General features: G+C 37.4%; 1 protein-coding gene across 2 annotated transcripts in view; it reads left to right on the top strand.

Moving 5' to 3' along the window:
* Nucleotides 1-26,058, top strand: part of WIF1 (WNT inhibitory factor 1) — a 72,309-nt gene that overhangs the window by 30,098 nt on the left and 16,153 nt on the right. For both annotated transcript variants that reach the window (NM_001260671.1, XM_028828786.2), the window contains 4 exon segments: nt 14,376-14,484; nt 23,634-23,774; nt 24,749-24,844; nt 25,792-25,887. In NM_001260671.1, the coding sequence (NP_001247600.1) occupies nt 14,376-14,484; nt 23,634-23,774; nt 24,749-24,844; nt 25,792-25,887 (442 nt within the window).

Below are 26,058 nucleotides of genomic sequence, written 5' to 3'. Positions count from 1 at the left end.
AGGTTTCTCCTAATGCTATCCCTCCTCTAGCCCCCCACCCCACAACAAGCCCCAGTGTGTGATGTTCCCCTCCCTGTGTTCTCGTTGTTCAACTCCCACTTATAAGTGAGAACATGTTATGTTTGGTTTCCTGTTCCTGTGTTAGTTTGCTGAGAATGATGGTTTCCAGCTTCATCCATGTCCCTGCAAAGGACATGAACTCATTCTTTTTTATAGCTGCATAGTATTCCATGGTGTATATGTGCCACATTTTATTCTCTATCATCTTTCTCTACTGAAGTCTTCCACATAGTGCCTGTCATTACTTGATATATTATATGTTAATTTAAATATTTATTTAAAAATTATGTGTCTCCTCTTCTTTATCACATCAGAAGTAGGCTCCATGAGGGCCAAGGGTTTTTACTTCTTTTGTTGACTGCTGCATCCCTAGTGCCTAGAGCAGAACCTGGCACATGGTGTAAACTCAGTAAATATTTACTGGGTGAATGAATGAAAGAAGGCATGAACATGGAAAGATCAGCCAGATATAATGATTTGCTCTTCTGTGTGTATCTCAATTTGGAAAAGATTTTGTTCTTAATTGATTGGAATTAATTTACTTTTAAACCTTTGATCAGAGCTATTGGTTGAAATGGATTCCTAGGGTAAAAGGCAAGACTTATGAAAATCGAACTTACTTTTGGAAATATAAACACAGTAGAATTTAATCACAATACCATTTTACCTAGTCTGTGATTTCTCTTTATTCAAACTGTAATACAGGAAATTGGTTATATAGGATACAATATTGAATTTAATTTAAACAGAAGCAGATACTCTTATTAGCTAAGTTCAGGCAAATAGCATTATTATCAGAGATTCTCAAAGGTAGGGAATAAGACTTCTTCTGTAGTTTCGCCTTGTATAATACTGGGAAATACATGGAGATTTCCTTGTATAATACTGGGAATAATATATGTAATGTATAATATATATTATATATGGAATATATACACAATATATAAAATACTTGTCTTGCATAATTCTGGAAAATATATGGAGATTTCCTCTCCATGTATTTCTTTTTTTCATTCCTTCAAATTTGTATTAAAGAAACTAGGTTTTTGCCCCATAGAGTTTTCCATAGTCTGGATTTTACTGATTACATCTTTGTGGTGTAGTTTAACTTGTTTCTCTACCCTTTAAATTTCCTGCAAATTAATAATTTGATAAGACATTTCTAATTTATTTTAAAGTTAAAGAAATAAGATAATTCCAACTTTGCCTGTATGTGCTAACTTGAACCAGAAAAGGAAGGTTGTTTGGGACTATTTTTACCGTCCCTTCTTTCATTCTGAACCTTACTCCCTATACCCACAATGCATTACAGAGACCCTCCGTTGATCACACCCCTCCAGCTCCCATCACCCAGGAATCTCCAAGCTGCTTTTTCCTATGGGTATTGCCACTGTCTAGGGACTCCTGCTACCACACTGCACCAATAAGGGACTTTATATTGATCCTGTGTATAGTAACTAGCATTTGTTGACTGCTTACAATGTGCCAACATTTGCACCTACTTTACATGCATTATTTGATCCTCACAACAGCACTGCAAAGTAGCCACTGGCTTCCTTGGGTTCCTCAAGCTTGCCAGAGTCCTCCCAGAGCTTATGCAACTGATCTTTCCTCTGCTTAAAAAGCTGCCCCTCCTTCACCTGTTTAAAATCTGCTCAGTGAGCAGATCTGTTCTGCCATCCTTTCTCAAGCAAGCTGTTCCTGACCCCCAAGTTAAGCCAAAGTACACATTCTCAAAGAACCCCGTGTACTTCTCTGAAGCCCTTTATCACAGTCTTAATTTTTTACTTACTTGATTAATGGTCAGCTCCCTTCCAGCCTGCAAGCTCCATAAGGACAAATACTAGGTCTGTTTTGACTCAGCTTGGCATCTCAGGCACTCATAATGCCTTACGCCTGGCACATGCCATACATATGTGTTGAATGAATGTGAGGCTAAGCCTGTATGCAAGGCCAGCTAGTAAATAGTAGAGTTAGAATTCAAGCCAAGCTGGTCTCACTCTAGCCCAGATTTCACCCACATTCTCCGCAGGCTCGTGGCCATTGTTATTTGGACTGTTGACTTTCTCCCTTCAAGAGTCAGCTCTGGACCAACTTAGTCTCCCTTGTTGACTCCTTTTCCCATTTCCCACTGACTGCTGACTGGGACCCAATGCCTTGGCAGAAATTTCGTGACTTGAATGGACATGGTAAAAAGTGACTTACCTATTTTTTAGACTATACTAACTTAACCCAATGTTCGCATTCATTTTTTAGAAACAGTTTTTGAGCCACAAAAAATAGATTAGTCACTGTGGATTCAAATAAGAAGAGAAAAATTCCCTTCCAATGAGGAGAGTTTAATTGGGATAGGGGCCAAGGAGAAGAGACAAGAAAACAGATTTTTACTATAAGTACAATAGTAAAGATGAAGAAAAGGGAAAGAAGCATCTGTAGCAAGGGAAGTTTTACCAAAGAGATGACATCTCATTCCAGCTTAGAGAGGTAAGTCAAAATTTGTTTTGTGGACAAGTGCAGGGAGTGGACACTCCAGGCATAGAGTATGAAATAAGATTCGTGACAGAGGCTAGTGGCTCAGTTAACTTGAAGTTTGCTATGGCCAGATCAAAGACTTGTGAGGCAGGATGTGGGAGAAGAGGCTGGTGGGCAGAGCTGGAGAGAAAGTTGTAGCCAAAGTCTTCATTGTAACAAGAAACCATTAAGGGTGTTAAGTAGGAGCAGTGATATATTCCAGTTGGCATTTAAGAAGAAAAATTGGATGATGGTGCCGATTGAGGGGATTGAGGGAATAAATCTGGAGAGCATGAGGTACCAGGGAGGTAGGTTAGGGCACAGGACCATGAGGGAGAAATGTCTGAATTTTGGTTGTAACATTGGAAAGGAAAAGACAGGAATAAAGCTGAGAAATCAATGAAAATTTGTGGAGGTAGGTGGTAAGAAAGAAGTTTGGAGTCTAGAAAAACCGCCAAGTTTATGTCTTGGGTAATAGGTATATTATGCTTTCTTAAGGAATACTAATGAACAGCCTCATTGGGAAGATAATGAGTTAGTCCATTATCTTTCCAATGTTAAGTCCGAAAGGAGATGTCTGGTAGACAGTTGTCAGTATGAATCTAGAGATTAGGAGAAGGGTGAAAACTGGAGATAAAAAACTTGGAGGCTAATGAAATGTAGGTGTAATTTGAAGTCATAGAAGTAGATAAGATGCCCCCAAGAAGAGAGCATAAGCCAGAAGAGCAGACAAGTAGTTGTTTCCTGGGAACATCAACATTTAAGACAATGGTTCTTAACTTTTTTGAGTCATAGATTCTTTTGAGAATGTGATGAAAGCTATAGTCGGCCCCCCCCCCGAAAGATATTCATATGCATATGAACATCAAAGCTATGGGTTCTCTAAGGATGCATAGACCCACATTCAGAACTTTCTTTTTTTTGAGGTGCAATTATAGAGAGAAGAGCATGAGAAGGTGACTAGAGAAAGTGACTGGAGAAGAAGGAAAACTCAGAGAGAGTTGTTATGTATACATCAAAAAAGAAGAGAAGGAGAAGTTAATTGTCATTAAAAATTTTCATAGATGACAGGAGAGAGAAAGATGGGAAAGGGCTCATTGGACAACAGCTTGGAGGTCGTCAGTAACCTTTTATGAGAAATTTTAATAGTGACTGGGGCAAAAACCATACTGTAGTAAAGACTGATGGGCAAGAAAACTGAGGCCATGGTTATTGACTTTTAAAAGCATGATAATGATGGTGGAGACAGGGTTTTTAATCTTTTCATCACCTACATGAGCACAAATGGCATAAATAATGGGGCCAGAGGATATGGAAAGGAACCAGGATTGGATATGGATAGACTATTTGTAGATAGATGGGGGTAATGTTGAGAGGATTCGTATATAGTAATCTCTGTTTTCTTTGTGGATATTGACATCAGTTGAGAGAAGATAGCAGGAATGGGACAGCATACCTGAGGGGAAACTATGAAACTGTCGTGTGTACGAGAAGGGAAAGACTAGTGATGTTTACAAGAATTTCTTGGGGATTAGGAGGACAATTGAAGTTGGCCACATAGATTTAGTTAGTCCTTGGATTATGGCTTGTCATCATCAGTACTCCTCAGGAAATTTTCAATTCTGCCTTAGTTTCTCTTTTTCTTAAACAGAATGAATAATGCATGTATGAGTAACAACTTTTAAATAGCAAATGACTAGAAGAGCTTAAAAGAAGATTAAAAGAGCCAAGTATGTTCTACCTTCTAGGCAATGACTTTTTCTAAAGTGTAAAATAAAATTTATCGAATACATGACTGTTCTTAAAATCTTCTTTCGTAAGACTAGTTTTGGACCTTGAAAATCAGTAACCAAGAGGTTACAGACTTTTTTTTCTGTTTGACTCTTAGGTAGGAACTCATTAGGATATCTTGTAACATAGTATTCTGAAATATGCAATTGCAATTACTTGAACAAAAATGTCAAATTAAGGCACTTCTCATAACCTTTATGAAAATATCTAATGCATTTTTTCAAAACATTAAGCTAAGGGGGAAAGTCTGTGGTTTTTTTTCCTCCTTCTTTTAAAATCAAGTAAGTTAATACTGTCCATGTGGATTCAATGAAAAAATACTAAAGAATTTAAGAAAACTACCTAGAGCTAAACTAAGAAAAATATGACCTAATTTTAAATATTTTGGAAGTCACCACTGAATATATCTCCTGATATTTCAGTTTTAAAATTTTGACTTTTACTTTTTACCAATAGAATGAAGTAAATATACACCCCTTGAGGTAACTATGCATTTTAAAGAACTGTGAAAGAAATGGAACATTAATTTTGCCTCTTTGAGCTACTTATATGTGCTACTCAAGTTTTTATGTACACTTTGTAAATATCATTCTGTCCTAAAAATTTTGATTTGCTGAAATATATCACCATGTGAAATGCATGAAGGAGAGAACAAGGGAATGAGATATTGATGAAGAACAAATGTACTGCATGAGGTGTGAAGGTAATTGCTCAGGGTTTTTTGTTTTGTTTTGTTTTGTTTTGTTTTGTTTTATCCCCCCAAGATGGAGTCTCGCTCTGTCACCCAGGCTGGGGTGCAGTGGCACAATTTTGGCTCACAGAAACCTCTGCCTCCCAGGTTTAAGCAATTCTCCTGCCTCAGCCTCCAGAGTAGCTGCGATTACAGGTGTGCACCACCATGCCCAGCTAATTTTTTTAAATTATTATTTTTAGTAGAGATGAGGTTTCATTATGTTGGGCAGGCTGGTCTTGAACTCTTGACCTCATGATCCACCACCTTGGCCTCCTAAAGCACTGGGATTACAGGTGTGAGCCACCACGCCCAGACAATTGCTCAGATTTTTAAAAATTATTAGTAAAGAAATAGCTCTTAGCACAGTTCTCTTTTCCCTTCATACAGATGAATACCCAATGACTGCTTCTGAAGCTTTAAGAAAAGAAATATTCAAATGTAAGCCTTGAGATGAGATGGGAAAAAAAAAAAAACCCACAAGGAAAGAGATTATTTTTCCCTTTCCAGAACTGTCTCCCTCTCCCTTCTCCTTCCAAGTACCTGCACACACACTGCTGCTTTCTGGGCACCTCCATGCTCTGGAATCATCATCTTAGCATCTAACAGAAATGTGTCGTTTTGTTCTCAAGTTTCTCCACACTGTTTCTTTTTCCACACCTCCTGTTTAGACTGTCCCTGGTCTCCACTGTGTCAGCCACACCACTTGTAATGACATTTTCTTTCCTCAGTCCCTTATCTTGCCCCCCTTAGTTGCCTAATGCTTCCTTCCTCCCCATGCCCAATTTTTAGGTTGGCATCGACCCAGGATTTTGCTACTGCTTGAGTTGGAGCAGGCTTACTGTGAGGAGGAGGCACTTGTCCTGGAAGTTTCAGGGGAACAGAAGTTTTCAGAAGCCCCACTGCTGCCTACACAACCCTTTCCATTATAAATTTTGGCAAACCAGTGAAAGCAGTGTGCTGAACAGGGCAAAATTTGGTTTAAATTCTACTTCATATTTATACTAATACCTTTTTTTTTTTTCAATTTTTAGATGAGCTGAAAAAAGTGTTTTCCATTTCCCAATGCTTTGCTTTTCTACTTTTCTGTCGTCCCTTCCTCAAAAAATATAAATAAAAAACCTTAACTGTTGGTTTTATTTAATACAAAATAGCAGTATAGCCCTCTGTTGCTTCTCTATCTTTAGACATCTTGAAAGAGAGTGACTAGCCAACGATTTGTCAGATAGCCAGGTCTGTTTGTGGTTTGCATGAGCAGTGGTGATTCCAAACCCTAGGAGGAAAAAATGGAAAATGTCTTAGAAATTTCAGATTCATGTGAAGCCAAACTGTGATCTCCTGCCAGTTTTAGTTTACAAAACTCTCATAGTCCTGGATATGTTTATTTGAACTTCAAGTTTTAATATCACCATTATATTCCAATAACTTCACTCCGTCAGTCCAGCCCACTGGCTGGGGTCTAGTCTAGTGTATATAAAAACAATGACTAGAACAGAAGAAGTTGGCTAACCGAGATTTTCTCTTTAAGCAATGTTTCTTCCATTGCCTGTTTAAGCCACGATCGGTAAAATAAATAGCAGCTCTGCATGAGAAGGCGCTTTCCCTTTTCCTTTCTGAAACAAGTTCTTCTAAGTGCTAGTTTCAAAAGGAGGCAGGGAAAAATAGTCATTGTTGATACAGGTTGAGCATTCCTAATCCAAAATCTGAAATTCTCCAAAATCTGAAACTTTTTGATGGCCATGATGACACCACAAGTGGAAAATTCCACACCTGACTTTGTGTGACTGATCGCAAAATTATTTAAAGTATTATATACAACTACCTTCAGCCTGTAAGGTGTATATGAAAGTTGATGAATTCTGTGTTTAGACTTGGGTCTCATCCCCAAGATATCTTATTATATATATTCAAATATTCCAAAATTTGAAAAAAAATCTAAAATCCAAAACACTTCTGGTCCCAATAATTTGGAAAAGGGATATTCAATCTGTATTTCACAGTTTCCCAGTGATAGCGCAATTACATCCTGTAATTTACAGAAGGCAAAATGACTGGAAACCCAAGAGAGAAATATAAACCAGAAGAGCCTTGGGCAAAGTCTTGTGTCAGAACAGGACCTCATTTACATTGTCTCCTTACATTCTTTCTGGGAGCCTCATTGCCAAAGCTTTGTGCCAGAACCAGCATAAAACAGTTATAAACTATACACAGATCAGGTAGATAACAAATGTCAGTGTTTGATTATTCTTTTTTCAAAAGTGTTCTGTATTTTCAATTGTGGGCTGCAATGGCTGACCACACAGAAAAGTAAGAGAGAGGTTTTTGGCCCATAAAAGTAACTAAGCAATTGCCAAAACAGAAAAGCTGCTGCCTATTGCTAGAATCAGAGGCTAATGCCATTTTACCACAACAATGTGTTCTGGAACGCACCGGGGTTACACTTCTGGATGCTTCTCAGTAGGCCATTCATTCACTTATTCAGCAAATATTTTTCAAATGCCTTGCTGTGCACAATGTTGAGTGAGTCTCCAGTAGACCATTGGAAAAAATATGTAGTCCCATTCTTAGCCACAAGGAATCCAGCATTTAGATGAGAATACAAGATATAAACATATGAAAAGTTTAATAATAATGCATAGTGGTAGATGTTTAAGGGCCAAGCTGGTTTAAGTCCTGTTGAAGGTCAGTAGAGGTTAAATCACTGGAATATAGGCATGGCTATGGTATCACTTCAGGCCAGTGAGCTCCAGAAGATGATCCCTGTTGGGGAGTAGTGAGAGATAAAAAGACAAAGGAACCAGGCTGTGGAGACACGTAACAGGCTGAAGGCCTTATCCCAGCCATAAGCAGGGACAGGAAAGGATTGTAACATGGCAAAAGTGGTGGTTTAATTTGATGTATTGGCCACTTTTAAATAGAAAGGCAAAAAGAATATTTCAAAGAATGTTATAATAATGCCAATATGAGGAAATAAATGCTGGATTCAGGTGGAAGTGGTGGGGATGAAAGGAAGGTACAGAATCATAAGATATAAAAGAAGAAAAGATAAGATTTTGGTGTATTTCTGTGGGGACATGAGATAGAGGTAAGAAACAGCAATAACCCTGAGATTCAGTATCTGTTAATTGAAACAATAACAAGACTGTTGGCAGCTAGAAAGAAATCAAGTGGGGCTGGGCACAGTGACTCATGCCTGTAATCCCAGCTACTTGGAAGGGTGAGGTAGGAGGATGGCTTGAGCCCAGGAGGTTGAGGCTACAGTGAGCCATGATTGTGCTACTGCATCCCAGCCTGGGCAACAGAGTGAGTGAGATGCAAAAAAAAAAAAAAGAAAAGAAAAGAAAAGGAGAGGAGAGGAGAAGCAAAAGGGGAAGGGGAAAAGAGGAAAGGAAAAGGGAAAAGGAAAAAGAAAAGAGAAATCAAGTGGGGAAGCTGATTTTGGAAGATAATGAACCAGGCTCCAAGAACGTGAGCATGGGCACGAGGCAGATGGCAAGAAGAGTCTGCGCTTTGGAAGGAGGATGTGAATGGTTCATGTTGAGCATCACTGTCTATAGGGAAATGGTTCAATCTATGAAAATACCTGAGTTTCATAACAATATAAAAAGAGTCTTAGTGATTGTATATGCTTATGAGCTGAGAGGAGAGTCAATGAGGAAACGCAGGAAAATCAAGAAGTGGTTTGAGAATCAGAAGAGTGTCACAGAGTCCAAGGATAGTGAACTTTGAGTTTGAAGGATGAAATTTTGCAGAGGTAACAAGAATAATTCTGAGGAAGAATGTGAGATCTGGCAATTTTTGCTCTAGATGTTCAGATTATTTTAATCATTGGGCATGCTTATTCGTTTTGTTTGGGTCTTTAACATTGAACTGTTTTCCTTCCATGCTGATTTTAGATTTTTTCTGGCCCTTCACATACAGTGTAGGATCTATTTTGTATCTCTTTAGTACCTCTCATACCCAGTGAATCTGCTAATCTGAATTCACTTGTATGCTATAATAATAATAGGCTGTTGTGATAATTAAATAAAGTAACTGCAGTATAATAAACATTCAACAAAAATTATTTGAAAATTTTCAAACCTTACGGCTTCTGTGTGTTTTGTATCTATAAATGCCTGAAGCCTTCTTTAGAACAAAGATGATAACTTCATTGTTTTAATGTTCTTCCATGAGCACTTAGGCCAGCATCATGATATATGGGTTAAAAGAGGTTTGAAGACCTATGTTTTATGAAAGATCTTTGATTCTTAACTCAGAGGCTCCTACAATTATTGTGTTTATTAGATTAAGTACATGCCATAAACATAGAACTTCAAAGGTAGAAGAGAAATATTGGATTCTCTTCATTCCTCGCAATGGTTAATGCAATTCTCTGCTTCCTTTCTCTATGTCTACCCCAAAAGAAGTGCCAGAGCAAAGGCCTTATGAGTTGTCCCATTTTGCTGTTTAAATGATGTCTTCATCTCATCTGGAAGGAACAATCCTAATATTCAGCCAAGTCAATTGGAAGCAAATTAAATGACCTCCAGCACTCCTCTCTTGATAATATTTGGGTGTCTTTTATGCTTCTCCATGAAAAGAAAATTTACTGCATGGCAAACCAGGCCAGTGAATTATTCTCCTGAATAGACCCATTCTTTGTTTGAATACAAAGCAACCTTTTCATGTGTTTCCCAGATAATCACTCTGTTTGCCTTTACCTGAGTTTACTCTAGTGTCATTTAATAGAACAAAATGTATTTTTTCCTAATAGAGGTTTTAGACTCTCCAATATACCAATTCTCTATTACTGTTCATGCTCTGAGTTCCTTTTATCTAAATAATAAATCTACAATTTGTGGAAATTGTTCCCGAACTTTAAAGCTAGTTCTCTGTTCTCTTTGGCATAGAATTTGAATTTTATTTGCTCTCAAGTTTTTCCAATGCAGAGATTTGGGTCTAAGAATATTTATATTATAAATAAAGTAGAAACAGAAAGTCCTGTCTAGAAGTTAGAGTACGGCATAAATATATTGTTCATCAGCCATTTATTGTGGCTTTTAATTTAAGCCCTTATGTTAAATGAAGGATATATTTACTGTGTAGTTCATAATACTATATTTGTAGAAATATTTTTACAGTATTGATGGTTTCAGATTTCTTTACAATGGCAAAGTAAAACTTTGAAAGAAGTTAGTGTCAACATCAGAGATAAAAGGTTAATTTCTAAATGGTTTTCAAGTTCAAATTTTTCTTTTTTCTTTTCTTTTTTTGATCTTAAAACTTTCCAGTGTAAAGTTAGAATTTTTAAAGAGGCAATGAAAACCACAGACAAAATCTTTTTTAAGAAATGTACCAAGTATCCAGGAAATTACATGTTTCACAGATTCATGCACCGTTAGTTATCATCATCAGCAAGAAAGAAAACGATTTACTCTAGTAACTGCCTTTTGCTGATAAGATCCAGGAAAGAAACCAGTTCCTGCCTTATGATAGTCTTATTAGAATAAGACAAATGTTTACTGATTCTCAAAGAAATAAAAGGGACACCTTTGTGTAAAGTTTGTTATTGATTAGATCAGAGTATTGGGTGTCCAGGGAAATCTATTAAGCCTAGCTGCATCATGTGGAGCAGTCGTGCCACTGCTCATTATCAACTCTCTGATGCTACATTTAACAGATTCCATGCTTCTCAGCCTACCTTCTGTGGCCATACCTGAAGGTTCTGTAAAGTTATGTTTCTGGCCTCCGAATGAAATTTTTTCAGTTCCATATTCTTTGAACATCATCAACATTTTTTGAAAGAAGGAGACATTCAGAAGCTATTTTATGCGAATTGCTGTTTCCTTGAAGCACACTTTCAAGGAGACGTGCAAGAGATTTAAATAAAATTGTTGTATAAACACAGCCATGTTAAATAGATGTTCAAGAAGAATATTTTATCTATGATCAGAGAATTATGGAAAAAGAATCATCACCCACATAACTGAAAGGAGGGTACATGATTAATGCTGTTTTTTAAAATAAATGCACTTATTTCACTAAAAGATATAAATTCACATATAGAAAATCTGAAAAAGAGAGAAAAGGAAAAAAATCACCATCAATTCTACACAATCATTGTTTTAATCTGGGTGTCTAGTTTCTATTAAAAGTTTATTTTTAGTTAAATTATATTTATTAAAAGTATAGTTTTACAAATGTAATTTTAAAATATATCACACATAGGAAGGTTTATTTAATTTATAATGTGACAAAGCTCAAAGATATAATTATGGGGTAGTAAATGATAACTTATATGGTATTTGACCTTTTCATTTCAAAGTTTTTGCATTCTATCCATTCAGTTCTTTTCCAACATTATATGTACTGTTAATAAAGTGTTTAGAATGTTTTGGCACATGGTGTGCGTTACACCCATGTTTATTGTGTGATTGTTGTTACTGTACTTAGTAATATAAATAATTCAAATGTTATTCATTATAAAGGCATCTATCACTAATCCTTTCATAGTGCCAAATAAAATACATTTTAGAACAATGTGTTAAATGATACTTATTATCTAGTAAAGTGTAGAGGGAAGTGCAGGTGGTAGAAGTCATTTAAAACACCTGGATTCATGAAAACGAATCCACTTTTAATAGTCATTGGTTTTTCCTGCAGGGAGAGGCATACTGTTCTCTCTTTCAAAGGAATTCATTCCAAATTGAATCACCTTTCGTGACAACACTCCCTTCATCAGACTTCTTATAAACCTCTGCCTTCCCTTAAACAGGGGAAGAATTTTCTGCCTTATGACCCTTTATTCTGAGGGCCATCCTAGTGAATCAATTTTATAAATTAATTTACACAATGTTGTTACCCACCTAGGGAACTGTTCACAGTGGTGTTCTGGAACCTTGACCACAACTCACAGGAGGGGATGCAGTGGGAATTTGGTCCATGAAGGTGCTCCTTTCGGCCTAGTGAAACCAGGAAGTATTTCTCAATTCACTTCAAGTATAGGCAAGTTCCCACAGGATCTGAGACTACCCCTTGGCATTATTATCCTCATATGAAGTCCTTAATGCCTGCTGCATGTGATACTGTGATTTAAAAGAGCAAATTGTTTGAATGTCTACCATGTATCTCTTAATATCTTCATGTTGTAAAGTAAATTTTATATTGCTTATAGGGTCATATTCTTTTTTAACCTCCTTCTGGTTCATGTTAATGTAATTTCTTTAATTAATGGATAGAATGCAAAAATTAATTAATATATTTAATTAATTACATTAATGTAGTCCTGGGTGTGGAACTGAATGGATAGAATGCAAAAAATTAATTAATTAATTAAATTCATTACATTAAATTAATGTAATTCTGGATGTCTCTACAAGTAACTGCAGAACCATTCAACTTACCTAACTCTCATGTTAGCATTGGTGCTATTTATTGATTGTTCTTTATTTCCAAGCAAGAACATATTGTTACCATCACAACCCGCCCCCTTCTTTTTTTTTGGAACAGAGTCTCACTCTGTCACCCAGGCTGGAGTGCAGTGGCATGTTCTCAGCTCGTGACAACCTCTGCCTCCCAGGTTCAAGCTGGAAGCTGATAACTGAGGGAGGAGACTTATGAAAACAATATTGATAATAATAATAACAATCTCTAATGCTTATAAATTTGTGTAATGTTGGCATTATTTCTTCCTTAATGTTTGTGAGAATTTACCAGGGAAGCCATTTGACCCTGGAATTTTTCTTGTTGGAGGGGTTTACAATTTTGAATATAATTTCCTTAGCAGACATAAGGCTATTCAAACTTTCTATTTCTTGTCAGATTTGTTCATTTGTGTTTCTCAAGGAGTTCATTTTATCAAAGTCATTGAATTTATTGGTGTAACATTGACAGCAATATGTTTTCTTGCTTAAATGTCTATAGCATCTCTAGTAATGCCTCTCTTTCACTTTTTTTTTTTTTTTTTTTTTTTTTTGAGACAGAGTCTTGCTCTGTTGCCCAGGCTGGAGCGCAGTGGTGCTATCTTGGCCCACTGCAGCCTCCACCTCCTGGGTTCAAGCAATTCTCCTGCCTCAGCCTCCCAAGTAGCTGGGACTACAGGCACCCACCACCACGCCCAGCTAATTTTTGTATTTTTAGTAGAGATGGGGTTTCACCATGTTGGCCAGGCTGATCTCGAACTCCTGACCTCAAGTGATCCACCTGCCTCAGCCTCCCAAAGTGCTGGGATTATAGGCATGAGCTGCCAAGCCTGGCCTTCACAAACCCTTTTAATAATCCAGTTGGGAATCCATTAAGCATTAAAGCTCTATAGTGAGATTATGCATCATTACTTTCAATATTCATGGCCATTTGAGTAGCAGGAATCATTTTCTCAACTAGACTTAGTGGGTAAATGAACATGTTTACAATGTAAAGGTTTATGGCTTGTTATCTTATTGTGATGGTGGTTTTTGCATTTTTTGGCTTTTCTCTCCATAATAAATTGAGACATTAAATACAAATATTTCAAAGGGAATGAGAGTAAAAAATAAATGTTAACAGCAATATCATGAAATTTGGGACTTCATTACAACTCTCCAAATTCTGATTAAAAGACTCACTTTAGAACTTAGAATTAGGAGTATTAAAGAATAGCTAAAATAGCTGAGATGGACTTTAGTCAATAACTGGTTTGACATCACTTATTTCCCTAAGAGAATCTGTTTTCTCATTCTTTTATAAAGACAGCAATTAATATCATTTAAGTTAAAAGTTTACTGGGCGGACATGGTAGCTAACACCTGTAATCCCAGCACTTTGGGAGGCCAAGGCAGGCAGATCACTTGAGGTCAGGAGTTCGAGACAGACCCTGGCAACATGGTGAAACCCAATCTCTACTAAAAATACAAAAATTAGCCGGGCGTGGTGGCGTATGCCTGTAATCCCAGCTACTCAGGAGGCTGAGGCAGGAGACTCGCTTGAACCTGGGAGGCAGAGGTTGCAGTGAGCTGAGACTGCACCACTGCACTCCAGCCTGGGCAACAGAGCAAGACTCTGTCTCAAAAAACAAACAAACAAACAAAAACCCCAAAAAACAGACTGACTATTGTGACTATTTTTAATGTTTTTAAAGATCACTTCTCTCCAGAGTCTAACACAGAAGGGTGCGTTGTGCCTACCCAGTATCTTGGATGCCGTGTGCTCCAGAGTTCCTGTAATGAAAATTATCTCTGCCCCATCATATGGACAATGAATTCAGTGGTGCCTTCTCCCTCTCTGTGGTTTCCATGTTACTAACTGTCAGTGCCTTTTTCTGTAGGCAGAATACTTCTATGAATTCCTGTCCTTGCGCTCCCTGGATAAAGGCATCATGGCAGATCCAACCGTCAATGTCCCTCTGCTGGGAACAGTGCCTCACAAGGCATCAGGTGGGTGGTCTTTGCCTGAAGCAAGGTTTACACTTAAAATGTAATGATGATGAGAATATTTAAGATGCAAATGTCCTACCATCAGAGAGGTTATGAGATGTTTTCCTAAAGAGATCTGTTGATTTTAGGACAGTTCAGTTGTTATTCTGTGGGCAAAGGATTAAGATGGGAGTGAAGAAATTATGGTTATATAATTTTCTAAAAATTTAGAATAGCCCCAGCCCAGCCCACACTAAGTTCATAAATGATTCAAGACATTTTTAAAGAAAAAAAGAAGAAGAAATAAACACATCTAGTGAGATATATTTGGCCAATGTATGGATTAATGAGATACACAAAAATGTGGCAAAGATACAAAGTAAGTGATTGGAGGGCAGATGGGGTAAGTCAAGAAAATTCCCCAAAAGTTAGCATTGTATTCAATTAGAATTTGAAGGAGAGAGGAGACGTGGAAAAATGGGAGAAAGGCATTCAACATTTCTAGTCTAATCATCCTTCTTTGCTAAGAAAATAATAGTATGTGATATTTGTTTCAAACTTTTCAGCTTACAGGAGACCCACTGTTGCGCTATCTAATTTGAATACTAGCAGTGAGTCAAATCCAGAATTGCAGCTCCATTTTCTAAATTAAAAAATTAAGACTTAGGAGATTTGACTGGCTTGCCCAAAGTCAAATATTAGGATAGTAATAAGCAGTAGAGTTGAGACTAGAGCCCAGAATTTCTGACTTTTAGAAATATGTAGAGATCACAAGTCACCTTGTGTTAACATCCTAATGTAGTTCCTTCTAATCTTTTTTCTCTGAATTTTTACATACTTGCGATAATACATATTTGGTTTTGCATCATGATTTTTTGTTTTTGCTTTTAACCTTTTAACATAACCATTTCCTATGTCATTATGGATTTTTTCAAAAGTTGTTTTTAATGATCTTACAATATTCTATTTTATGGATATACCATAATTTGTATACCCATTCCCTTATTACTTGTTAATGACATTGTTTTTAGAGTTTGAATATAGAAATATCACAATTTTTTTAAACTAATGGATGGTAACTTCCATGCACATAGGAGCCCTAATTTTTGTTCACTGTGGCTCCACCCCAGGGCCCAGCACAGAGCAGGTATTCAGAAAGTAATTGTTGGGTTAATGTGCATACCAAAATCCTGGTGCTTATCTCATTATTTTGTTAAAATTGATTCCTAAAAGTTGAATTATTGTGTCAAAGGATAGGAACTATGAGCTTTTTAAAGATTCTTAAAACAAATTGCCAAAATGCCAAATTACTTTCCATAAAGGTTATCATACCTGTTTTTACCCTGGTTAAGCAATAGGGAGAATGCTTGGCTTACTGTAATCTCATCAACATAGGTTATTGATCACATTAACTACTTCAGTGGCTAATAAAGTAAAAAGTCGGGCCGGGTGTGGTGACTCACACCTATAATCCCAACACTTTCGGGGGCTGAGGGAGGAGGCTTGCTTGTGCCCAGGAATTCAAGACCAGCCTGGGCAACATAGTGAGACTCTGTCTCTACAAAAAATTTTAAAAATTAACCAGGTATGGCCGGGCGCGGTGGCTCAAGCCTGTAATCCCAGCACTTTGGGAGGCCGAGGCGGGTGGATCACGAGGTCAGGAGATCGAGACTATCCTGGCTAACGCGGTGAAACCCCGTCTCTACTAAAAATACAAAAAACTAGCCGGGCGTGGTGGCGGGCGCCTGTAGTCTCAGCTACTCGGGAGGCTGAGGCGGGAGAATGGCATGAACCCGGGAGGCGGAGCTTGCAGTGAGCCGAGATCATGCCACTGCACTCCAGCCTGGGAGACACAGCGAGCGCAAAAAAAAAAAAAAAAAAAAAAAAAAAAATTAGCCAGGTATGATGGCACATGCCCATAGTCCCAGACACTCAAGAGGCTGAGGCAGGAGGGTTGTTTGAGCTGGGGAGTGAGATATGATCATACCAAGGCACTCCAGCCCGGGCAACAGAGCAAAAAAAAAAAAAAAAAAAAAAAAAAAAAAAAAAAAGTCAGTCTCAAAAAAGATAAAAGAAAGAAAAAGTAAAAAGTCATTTATCACAGTCTTCTTTTGGTATTTTTTATTCCTATTAAGGAAAAAAAAATTTTCTTGTATCTATTAAAGCATGAAAAATGTGTACCATGCTCATTTTTATATTGAGATAATAGTGTTCTTCCTACTGATCTGCAAAGCTTGTTGTATATTAGGTATATTTACCACTTATTGCATATTTTTCAATTTAACATTTATATTTTATGTTATTTTGGAGGAGAATATGCAGAGGCTTTAAAATCCTATGTGGTCAAACCTATCTTTTCCTTTGCAATTTTTTGCACTGCATGTATGTTTTGGTACTAATTCCTATTTCAGAAAGCAGTTAAGTGATAACTTACATATGCATCTAGCATTTTATAAAAATTTATTTTTGGATTATGAAATAGGCTCTAAACTGAATTATTTTTGAGTCATTAACTTTTCTGACATGAGAAGTTGAATTGATTCAAGATATACTGTTTACTTCACGTTAAGTTTTTCTACACATAGGGTATGTTTAGAGATTACTCTTTATTTTACTATTGTGATAGTTGTAGTTTATAGTGTTTTAAAATCATCAATGGCATACTCTCTCTTTTTAAAAAAAATTTAGTCTTATTCTTCTAGAGGAACATGAAAATAAATTTTGTCAGATGACTAATACAAATCCCATTCAGAACTAATTTAAGTCTCTAAAGTAATCAGAAGATCAGGTACTTTTACAATGGGCATTTTCAGATTACAGTTATCTGCCACTTCCAGTGGATCTTCCTTGTTGCATTCCACTGCCATAAGAGTGGGAGACTAAATAAACAGAGTTTCTCTAATTTCCCAATCTAAGTGCCATCATGGGTGTAGACAGGAGGAGTATAACTTCAGTTTCTCTTTGATCATCACAGTGCTGCAGGTGTGACCAACAGCCCCCCTAGAGGATCTGTTTCTGACCTAGATGTGTTTGGGTTCTGGGTGAAGATTTATTCACCTGAGATGTGTAGCCCCAAGGACATGAGTATCTATTCCAGAGATCTGGATACGCTGATTCCACTCAGATGGCATTGGTAGGGCTTTATTACTTTGTGGAGAAAACAAAGGCACTCCAGCCACCAAATTCTTGGAATACGGTAATCACTCAATCTCATGTCATGTCACATGGTGTTCCTTTTTAGTCGAAAATAATTTTCTTTTCTTTTCTTTTTTTTTTTTTTTTTTGAGACAGAGTGCCCCTCTGTCACCCAGGCTTGAGTGCAGTGGTGTGGGTCTCAGCTCACCGCAACCTCCACCTCCTGAGTTCAAGTGATTCTTCTGCCTCAGCCTCCTGAGTAGCTGGGATTACAGGAACACGCCACCATGCCTGGCTGATTTTTGTATTTTTAGTAGAGACTGGGTTTCACCATGTTGCCAGGGTCTGTCTCGAACTCCTGACCTCAAGTGATCTGCCTGCCTTGGCCTCCCAAAGTGTTGGGATTACAGGCATGAGCCAGCACCTGGCTAAAGATAATTTTCTATAAAATTCTTCTTGCTCTTTTGTTTTGTTTTAGAAGCAGTCAGAATAAAATAAGTACATAACATCTCTCAATTTCTATTTTATATATTTTTTCTGATTAATAAAGGAATATAAGCTCATCATGGCCCATTAAAAATACATTAATTCCCAGTTATACCTACCTGCTCAGCTTCTGGTAAATCTTGCGTCTTTGAATTTCTAATTTAATGCTTGTATCCTAAGTGCTTTTTTCACTTTTTGTGTCTAGTTAAAAAAAAAAAAAATTACTGAAATTCTACTTCTTAGGAAATTGACACATAAGATTTTGAACATATGATGTGAGGATATTTTAATAGATCATGTTTAGATAGAACATAATTTTCTAATACTTTGGGTTCTTTATAAATAATAAATGTAGAGGGAAAAGTGGGTAACACTTTGGTCAACCTGAAACTAAAAACAACAAGCCTTCTTTGGGAACCAGGAGATATGTACACATGTGTCCATGTGTGCACACGGACTTGCACACACACACACATCCTCTGCATATACAACTCCCTCACCCCACCACCCCCTTACACACACAGTCTTTTAGAAGCAGATGTAGGATTTGTTTGTAGAAATGCAGGTGCAAGAAGTTTATGGGAACCTTAGACCATTGCAGGGCAGTTACTCATTAGCCTCATTAGCTCAGTCCCTCCAGTAGGAGAAGTGAAGGTACCTTGCATTATTAAAAAGTAACCAAATCAGTGTGTCTTTGCTCTTAAGCATCCAGGTAGCATTCATTATTCTACAGGGCTATTTTATACCCCCAAGCTGCTAAACTGTTCTTTTATCCCACAGACTCCTATATGCCTAAACACTACATGAAAAAAGAAAACTCTTGATCTTTAACAGTTATGAAGTGCCTGCCTTCTGGCATCAGAAGAGAACAAAAACAGGAAATACAAACTGCAGGGTGGTTCAGTAAAATTACTGAGTTGTATAACAAAAAACAGTTTCATGAAGCCAAGACTTTGCCTCTTTGAACACTCTCTTTGTCTGACCATGAAACCAACAGAGCAGTGGTGTTTCTCAACTAGGACTTTTAGGAATCCAATGTCTACACTGTATTAAATAGATGCCCATGCTGCAGAGACCATCTTCTTATAGGTGACCCCAGTTCTTAGCAGAATGTGAAGCCCAGAGTTTGTGCTAAGTATTTGGTAAGAGAATGAATGGCTGGCAGGGCAGCTTGAAGGACTGATGAATATTTACGTTGTATATTTCTAGTGATGTAGCGGTTCATGATCATATGGTGTGGAGGATGGGCTCTTGCCTGCCTTTCTCATCTCTTGCCTTGTTGTAAGGACAGGGACTCAACTGACTGGAGGCTGAGGCTATCTGAGCACCATGCCCATCTGTATGTGGGAACAGTATGCAATCAGAACAAATTTGCTGCTTTCTTCTGTGGAAGAGTTAGTTGATGTGCAATCAATGGCATATCAGTCTGTACTTCAATGCTGTGAGTTATATTCAATCTGCTTTAGTTTTTCTGAGTTGTTTTAATTCACCTCGTTTAGATTATACAACCTATTCTGCACTGGAATTCACAACCAGCCTAACTTCATCTAGCGTTTGGGAACAGTGGCTCTTTACTCATATGCCTATTGTTGCAAAAGTACATGACTTTCACATTCCTGTTATTCCTTGGAAGCAAAGAGTCTCTGCTTTTTCTGCCTTTGATGTCTCTTTTTCTCTGTGCATCTGTTTTTCTGAGTGCTGTTGCTAGTATTTTATTCTCTACAACTCCCACCGTATATGGTGAATTTCTGTTTCTGTGTATTTGTGCAGGTATGTGCATGTGTGGAAGTGCAAGTGTGTGCCTATGCACATGAGATATATGGTTGTGTCTACCATAACATATATCACATCTGTTGGTACCTAGTTTGTGACAGATAATATGCTAGATGCCGAGATTACAATAACAAGATATAGTTCTTGTTTTTGAGAATTCTCATCCTTAGCAAAGAATGCAAACTGTAATTAAATCATTACACCACAATGAAATAATATATAGGTGTTTGTAAAATATATAAATGTAATTATACAGGCAAGGGGTGTTAGGAAAGGCTAAAGAAAGCAAGTACTATTTAATTTTGGCCTTGAAAGTTGAGTGGGAGGACAGTAGGACAGAAAACACAAGAACATTCCAAGCACCTGTGTGTGCAGGCAGGAAATTGTGGACGTGCACCACACATTTGGGGAACTGAGAGAAATAGTTTGGGCAGAGCACAGGGTTGACAAAAGGCAATTACTGGAGATGCAGCTAACTACAGTCAGATTTGGTTTTTTAAAGCAAAATTCTTTGAAAACTTTAAAAAGGTGTTCAATTATAAATATTATTACCTAAATGGTCTTATAGGTAAAGTTTATATAAACAGAAAGGAAGACAAATGGGTTTGCACAAGAAGAAATAAAATTTTTACTTTGTATTTTAAAATTGAAGAGTGGGCAAGTGTAATGGTTTGGTTTATCACATCTTTCTGTAATTTATTCTTTTACATTAAAAGTTAATTGTTGATCTGGCACAAGATATCCTCAGTGAAAAAAATAGTAATTCATTGAAATTATAAGCTAGGCACCTCCTAATTTCTAAACTTTATTTCCTAGTTCTTTACAAATCATTCTGCCATAGGGTTCAGATCATAACTGTGCTTACATGCCTTCTATTTCCAAAGAGGTAGAAATGTGCAGGTAAAACTTATCTACCTGGGCTGATGGGATTTTTAATGTGTTCATTTTTAACTTGAAGCTGAATTTGAGGGCTGGAATTATTATGCACAAATAAAATTAGCAAAAATTGTAAGCCTAGAGTATACTAGGTCTTTAAAAAATGTAAGAAGGAAAATATTTCATATCAGTTATAACAGTAATTGAATATAACTTTAGTAAAATAATTTTTAGGGATATCATTTCTTTCAGTTTACTAAGAAAATGAAGATACTGCATCTTTAGTTATCTGCCAAAATTGCTTGCAGTTTTTCTATTTTAAAACTTTCATTAGCTTTTGCAACCTCGTTTTTGTTCCCTGCGATAGTGGAAAGCCGTATCTTCTAGCATCACCACAGGCCTGGGAACTCTGTGAACATGTCCTTACTTTAATTGACTTAAAGGTTATGTTAGCAAACCACACACTGTTCTTTCTTTCCTTTTTTTTTTTTTTTAATGGAGTCTTGCTCTGTTGCCCAGGCTGGAGTGCAGTGGCTCTATCTTGGCTCGCTGCAACCTCTGTCTCCTGGGTTCAAGTGATTCTCATGCCTCAGCCTCCCAATAGCTGGGATTATGGATGTATGCCAACATACCGGCGATTTTTTTATTTTTAGTAGACACAGGTTTCACCATGTTGGCCAGGCTGGTCTCCAACTCCTGATCTCAAGTGATGCACCCCACGTTGGCCTCCCAAAGTGCTGGGATTACAGGGGTGAGCCACTGCACCCGGCCGCAAACCACACACTTTTATATGAGCACTCCAAACCCTCTAGAAGCATCCCTGACAACTGACAATGGGAGCTTGTGAACATGTAGTCATAATTTAACCAGATTTGTAAATGGTCTTTTAGCACATCTGAAGATGTGGAAGAACTAATAATTGTTCTTAACTAAATTTCCTACAAACTTAATAAGACAGTTTTTGATATTTAATATCCAAGGTATGTTTTGAAATTTGATAATGCTGGCAAGCAGAAATGAAAATGAGTTTACTGGTAAGCATCTTCTCTTCCATACCAAGATTCTGGAAGCCAAAATACAACTGAAGGGCCTTTTTAAAAGAATCAGGTGGGCTGCAAAGAGAGGCTGAATGTGGTTCAGATAAAAGATATACCTGGAAAAGAATAAAGTTTGGATGATGGCGTGCAGTGAGGAAGATTCTAAAAGTTCTATCTTTAAGTCTCCGTTCAGGTTTTTCCATCTTTTTATGCCTCAAAGCAATTATTGGCCTACCTGTCCATGTAAAAGAGTCATAAGAAGAGTAAAGTTTTATAACTGAACAAAGTATAAGTACAAACAATTTAAGGAACTTACCTGTCAATTCCTTTGCTACTTTCTGAAGTAGAAATCTCCATTCATAAATGTTTTGTAAATTGGCATTTTTATATATGGGATTTTCTTAAGTCAAGGTTTTCAATAGGGACAATTTTACTTTAGAACTTTAGACACAAATTTTTTGTTTTTTCTTTTTATTTCTGTTAAAATATCCGTGTTCCTTTTTCATCGTAACGATTTGCAATGTTAAAATCTCAAGTTTCAGGGGAGCTGGAAATGGAAGTCCATGTAATTTTGAGTATGGCATAGCAATGAACACTGACAATGCCCGAGCTGTAAGAGGAGTTTTGGGTTGCCAGAAGCACACTAGGAAACTGTATGACCAGCTTGTGTGCAATGCTTTACAGAAAAGGGCAGACCAGTTTCCAGCCCATTTATTCCTATAAACCTAGGGAGAAAGTTTATTGACACTCTAAAAGGAAAAGATTCGTCTTAGCTTGATATGGTTTCTGCACAAGCTTGGCAGAAACCATAACCTGCCATGCAGAAATAAAATGAAGCAAAAAATATACCCATTAGCAATATTTCTTTATATTCACAAGGAAGAACAAGTCTGGTGGATCTCCTAGATCAGTCTTACCCAGTGGATATGTTATCATAACCTAGTGGATGTTGGAAATATACATAATCAGCTTCTCAGCAAATGGTTGTGTCTGATTTGCCCCATTTTCGCCCAGTGACTTGTGGGTATCCCACAATGGGTGTCCTCCTTCCCTCTTTGTACAGCAATGTCTTCAGTTCCCAATCCCTGCTTTGTGACTTCATTGTCAACACTTGCACAAGCCAAGTGTAGACTCACAAGAAAGAGAAACTTCTCTTTAGGAACATAAACTATTAGATATAACCCTATTCATGAGATTATTTCATCACATCAAACTCTCTTCTAGATGCCTGAGATATGGACACTTCTTATTAACAAACAGCCTGATAAAATATTAACTTCATTAACTCAGTCCAATGATTGGCCTCTAGTCTGAGTCATAAAATATTTTCAAAGAAGATATTTTGTCACTGTCACATACACATAGTAAACATAAACCAGTGGGGTATTGCTCATCGGGCTTTATTTAGGAGATATGAAATGCTTATTTCTAGCCCTTTTTGGATTATATGGAGGTTGATGAAGATGCCACAAAGTTTTTTCCCCCAATCAACCACTTTTTACTTATTTTTGTCTTTTCTTCCCATGCTACACTGATGTATAATTAGCCACTTTATGATTCTTGTTTCCATCTTTAATTTCCAGGGAAAATATTTAAGATAGTACAAGTTTAGACTATGAACAGAATATCCCCAATTCCATATTAATGAGGTAAAAATTAATGAGAGTCATTCACTCTTTCTTCACCTCACATGATGCCCAACTTAATGCTCAAAATACAGTTCCTACTCCAGTGGAGATACAAGGAAATCCACAACATGTGAACATTTTTGCTTTGTCCTTTGACTGTCTTCCCAAGATTTCTGTAAAACTAGAATCAACTAGATTAACTGTTTCCCCATACTTTCTCTTTGTTTTCTTTTAGTTGTTCAAGTTGGTTTCCCATGTCTTGGAAAACAGGATGGGGTGGCAGCATTTGAAGTGAATGTGATTGTTATGAATTCTGAAGGCAACACCATTCTCCAGACACCTCAAAATGCTATCTTCTTTAAAACATGTCAGCAAGGTAAGCACTGATGGTGATTCAAGAGAAGACATGTTGTAAGGGCTTTAGGTGTGACTTGGGCCAAATATTTATATCTATACACACATACACACACACACGGTTTTTTGGATGATGGCTGTATAACTACAGCAACGGAAGGAGGAGATGATAAGCACAGGATTTAGCAACAGTACTAAGAAAGACTTTCTCTAACTTTGACCCCACTTTTAATATTAGGAATAGGAACCTTTTCAAAACACCTTTTCTTCCTCCCTCTCCACTCCTCCAACACAGTTGTTGGGAGTCCCAGTATATCTTACCTGTCGTCATGAATTTCCCCCCCCTTTCTTGCTCTGTTTGCTCACGGCAAGGTGGCTTGTCATTACCATCACTTCCCACTTGTCAAAGGCAACAGTAATATAACCCCTAACGAAAGCCTGATGCTGCTCACATCCATGGAGGACAGGGTGCCACCTCATGCCAGTGATTCCTACCAGGTCAAGGCCTCACTCAGTACCTCCCCACCACACCCCAGAAGCCCATTTAAACATAAAGGCCCAGGCTCCTCTCGCATCTGCATACAAGCTTTTCTAGCTCAGAATTTAAGCTCTGGAGCCTTTCAGTGCTCTAAAGATGCACCTATAAGTCATCTTACCCTCTGAAAGGGGAAAGGCAATACCATTCATTCAATTGCAGTGTGAATTTAACAAGGTACAGTAGATCCGTCGGAGGAGATGAAGGCAGAATAAAATTTGCCTTACCTTCTTCCATGAGCCCCCTACTATTGGAAGTAAGAGAGGCAAAATCTTACTCTGCAGCAGCTTTAGTGAAATCCAAGTGATATCGAGGGAATGAGTTGGAAGTACTGGTATTTGATCAATTATGATTAATTGGTGGGCTAGAACAGAAATGAACACTACTGTCTCATGCTGGCTGTGATTCACCCAACATGATTTCAAGGGTGTCCATATAAGCTTTGTTTCTCTCTGGTGAAGCTGAGTGCCCAGGCGGGTGCCGAAATGGAGGCTTTTGTAATGAAAGACGTATCTGCGAGTGTCCTGATGGGTTCCACGGACCTCACTGTGAGAAAGGTAAGACACAGAGCCGACTTCCCTTGCTCCCTTCCTAATGAACATGGATGTCATGCAGGAGCCCCATGTGGATTTTTAACACCTGAAATTATTTTTCTGGTCACAGGGGCAGAAAACTTTGGCACAATGCCTCCACTTTTTGTGGCCATTCGTGGCCATCTCCCCCAACTCGTACCACTTCACAAATACAGCCACCGTACTTTGGCATAATCTTATGATAATTTTGAGGGTTTTTTTCTCCACTTAAGTTGGGTTTAAAAAGCTAGTATCACCACTGATCTGAAATTATTCCAATTAAAAGTAGCTTGATTCACAACGAATAATATATCTGACTTATGATGTTACAAGGCAAAAAAGTGGGTGAAAAGAATTTGTGTAGCAAGTACATCAATTTCAGGGAAATTAATTTTTAAAAATATATGAAAAAAGATAAGCATGGAAACGAATATTAATCATAAGATGTTTAAATACTAAGAGCTTATCTGACTAGAGTAAGCAAAATATTTTTCATCTTCAAGAAATAAGAATATCCTATGAGAGATAGTTAAAAAATAATTTTAAAATAAGTAAGAAAGAATATTTTCTTATTTTTCTTCTTTGCATTTATCTTGGAATTAGAAGATTAAGGAAATGGGGCAGACTGAACATATTTAACAGTTTTAAGAAGACTACATCTTAGTCAAATGATTCTGGGGAAAATTTATTCAGGTATTCAAATGGAACCAATCCAAAAGTCATCTCTAAGAAATTGGCTGAGAAATTGAAAAATAGCCTAATTTATACCACAAAAATAATATTAATATAGCAAACTTGTGTCTCTGAAGAGTAATCATTTTAGAGTCAACCACAAAGCTTGAAAATGTAGACCTGTTGTATTATTGACATTTCAAAATGGTCCTGCTCCAAAATACCATTTGGCCTTAATCAGGGTTCTCTCTCCCTATAAGCCCTTTGTACCCCACGGTGTATGAATGGTGGACTTTGTGTGACTCCTGGTTTCTGCATCTGCCCACCTGGATTCCATGGAGTGAACTGTGACAAAGGTAACAGTTTCTTTGTAAGAACAAAGTTATTTTTACTTTAAAAATGTTTGATTAGAATGAGTTACTTTATATGTCCTCACTCTTCATAACAGCTCTGTAAATAGAGTGTATGGCTTAGGGTAAAGATGGCTGCTACAGTAACTGAAATCCCAATTTTAGTGTAGCGTAATA

The sequence above is a fragment of the Macaca mulatta genome, chromosome 11 (genome assembly GCF_049350105.2).
Source record: "Macaca mulatta isolate MMU2019108-1 chromosome 11, T2T-MMU8v2.0, whole genome shotgun sequence".
Classification (NCBI taxonomy): Eukaryota; Metazoa; Chordata; class Mammalia; order Primates; family Cercopithecidae; genus Macaca; species Macaca mulatta.
The sequence above is the reverse complement of the archived record's forward strand: the minus strand, read 5'-3'. Positions and strand labels throughout refer to the sequence as shown.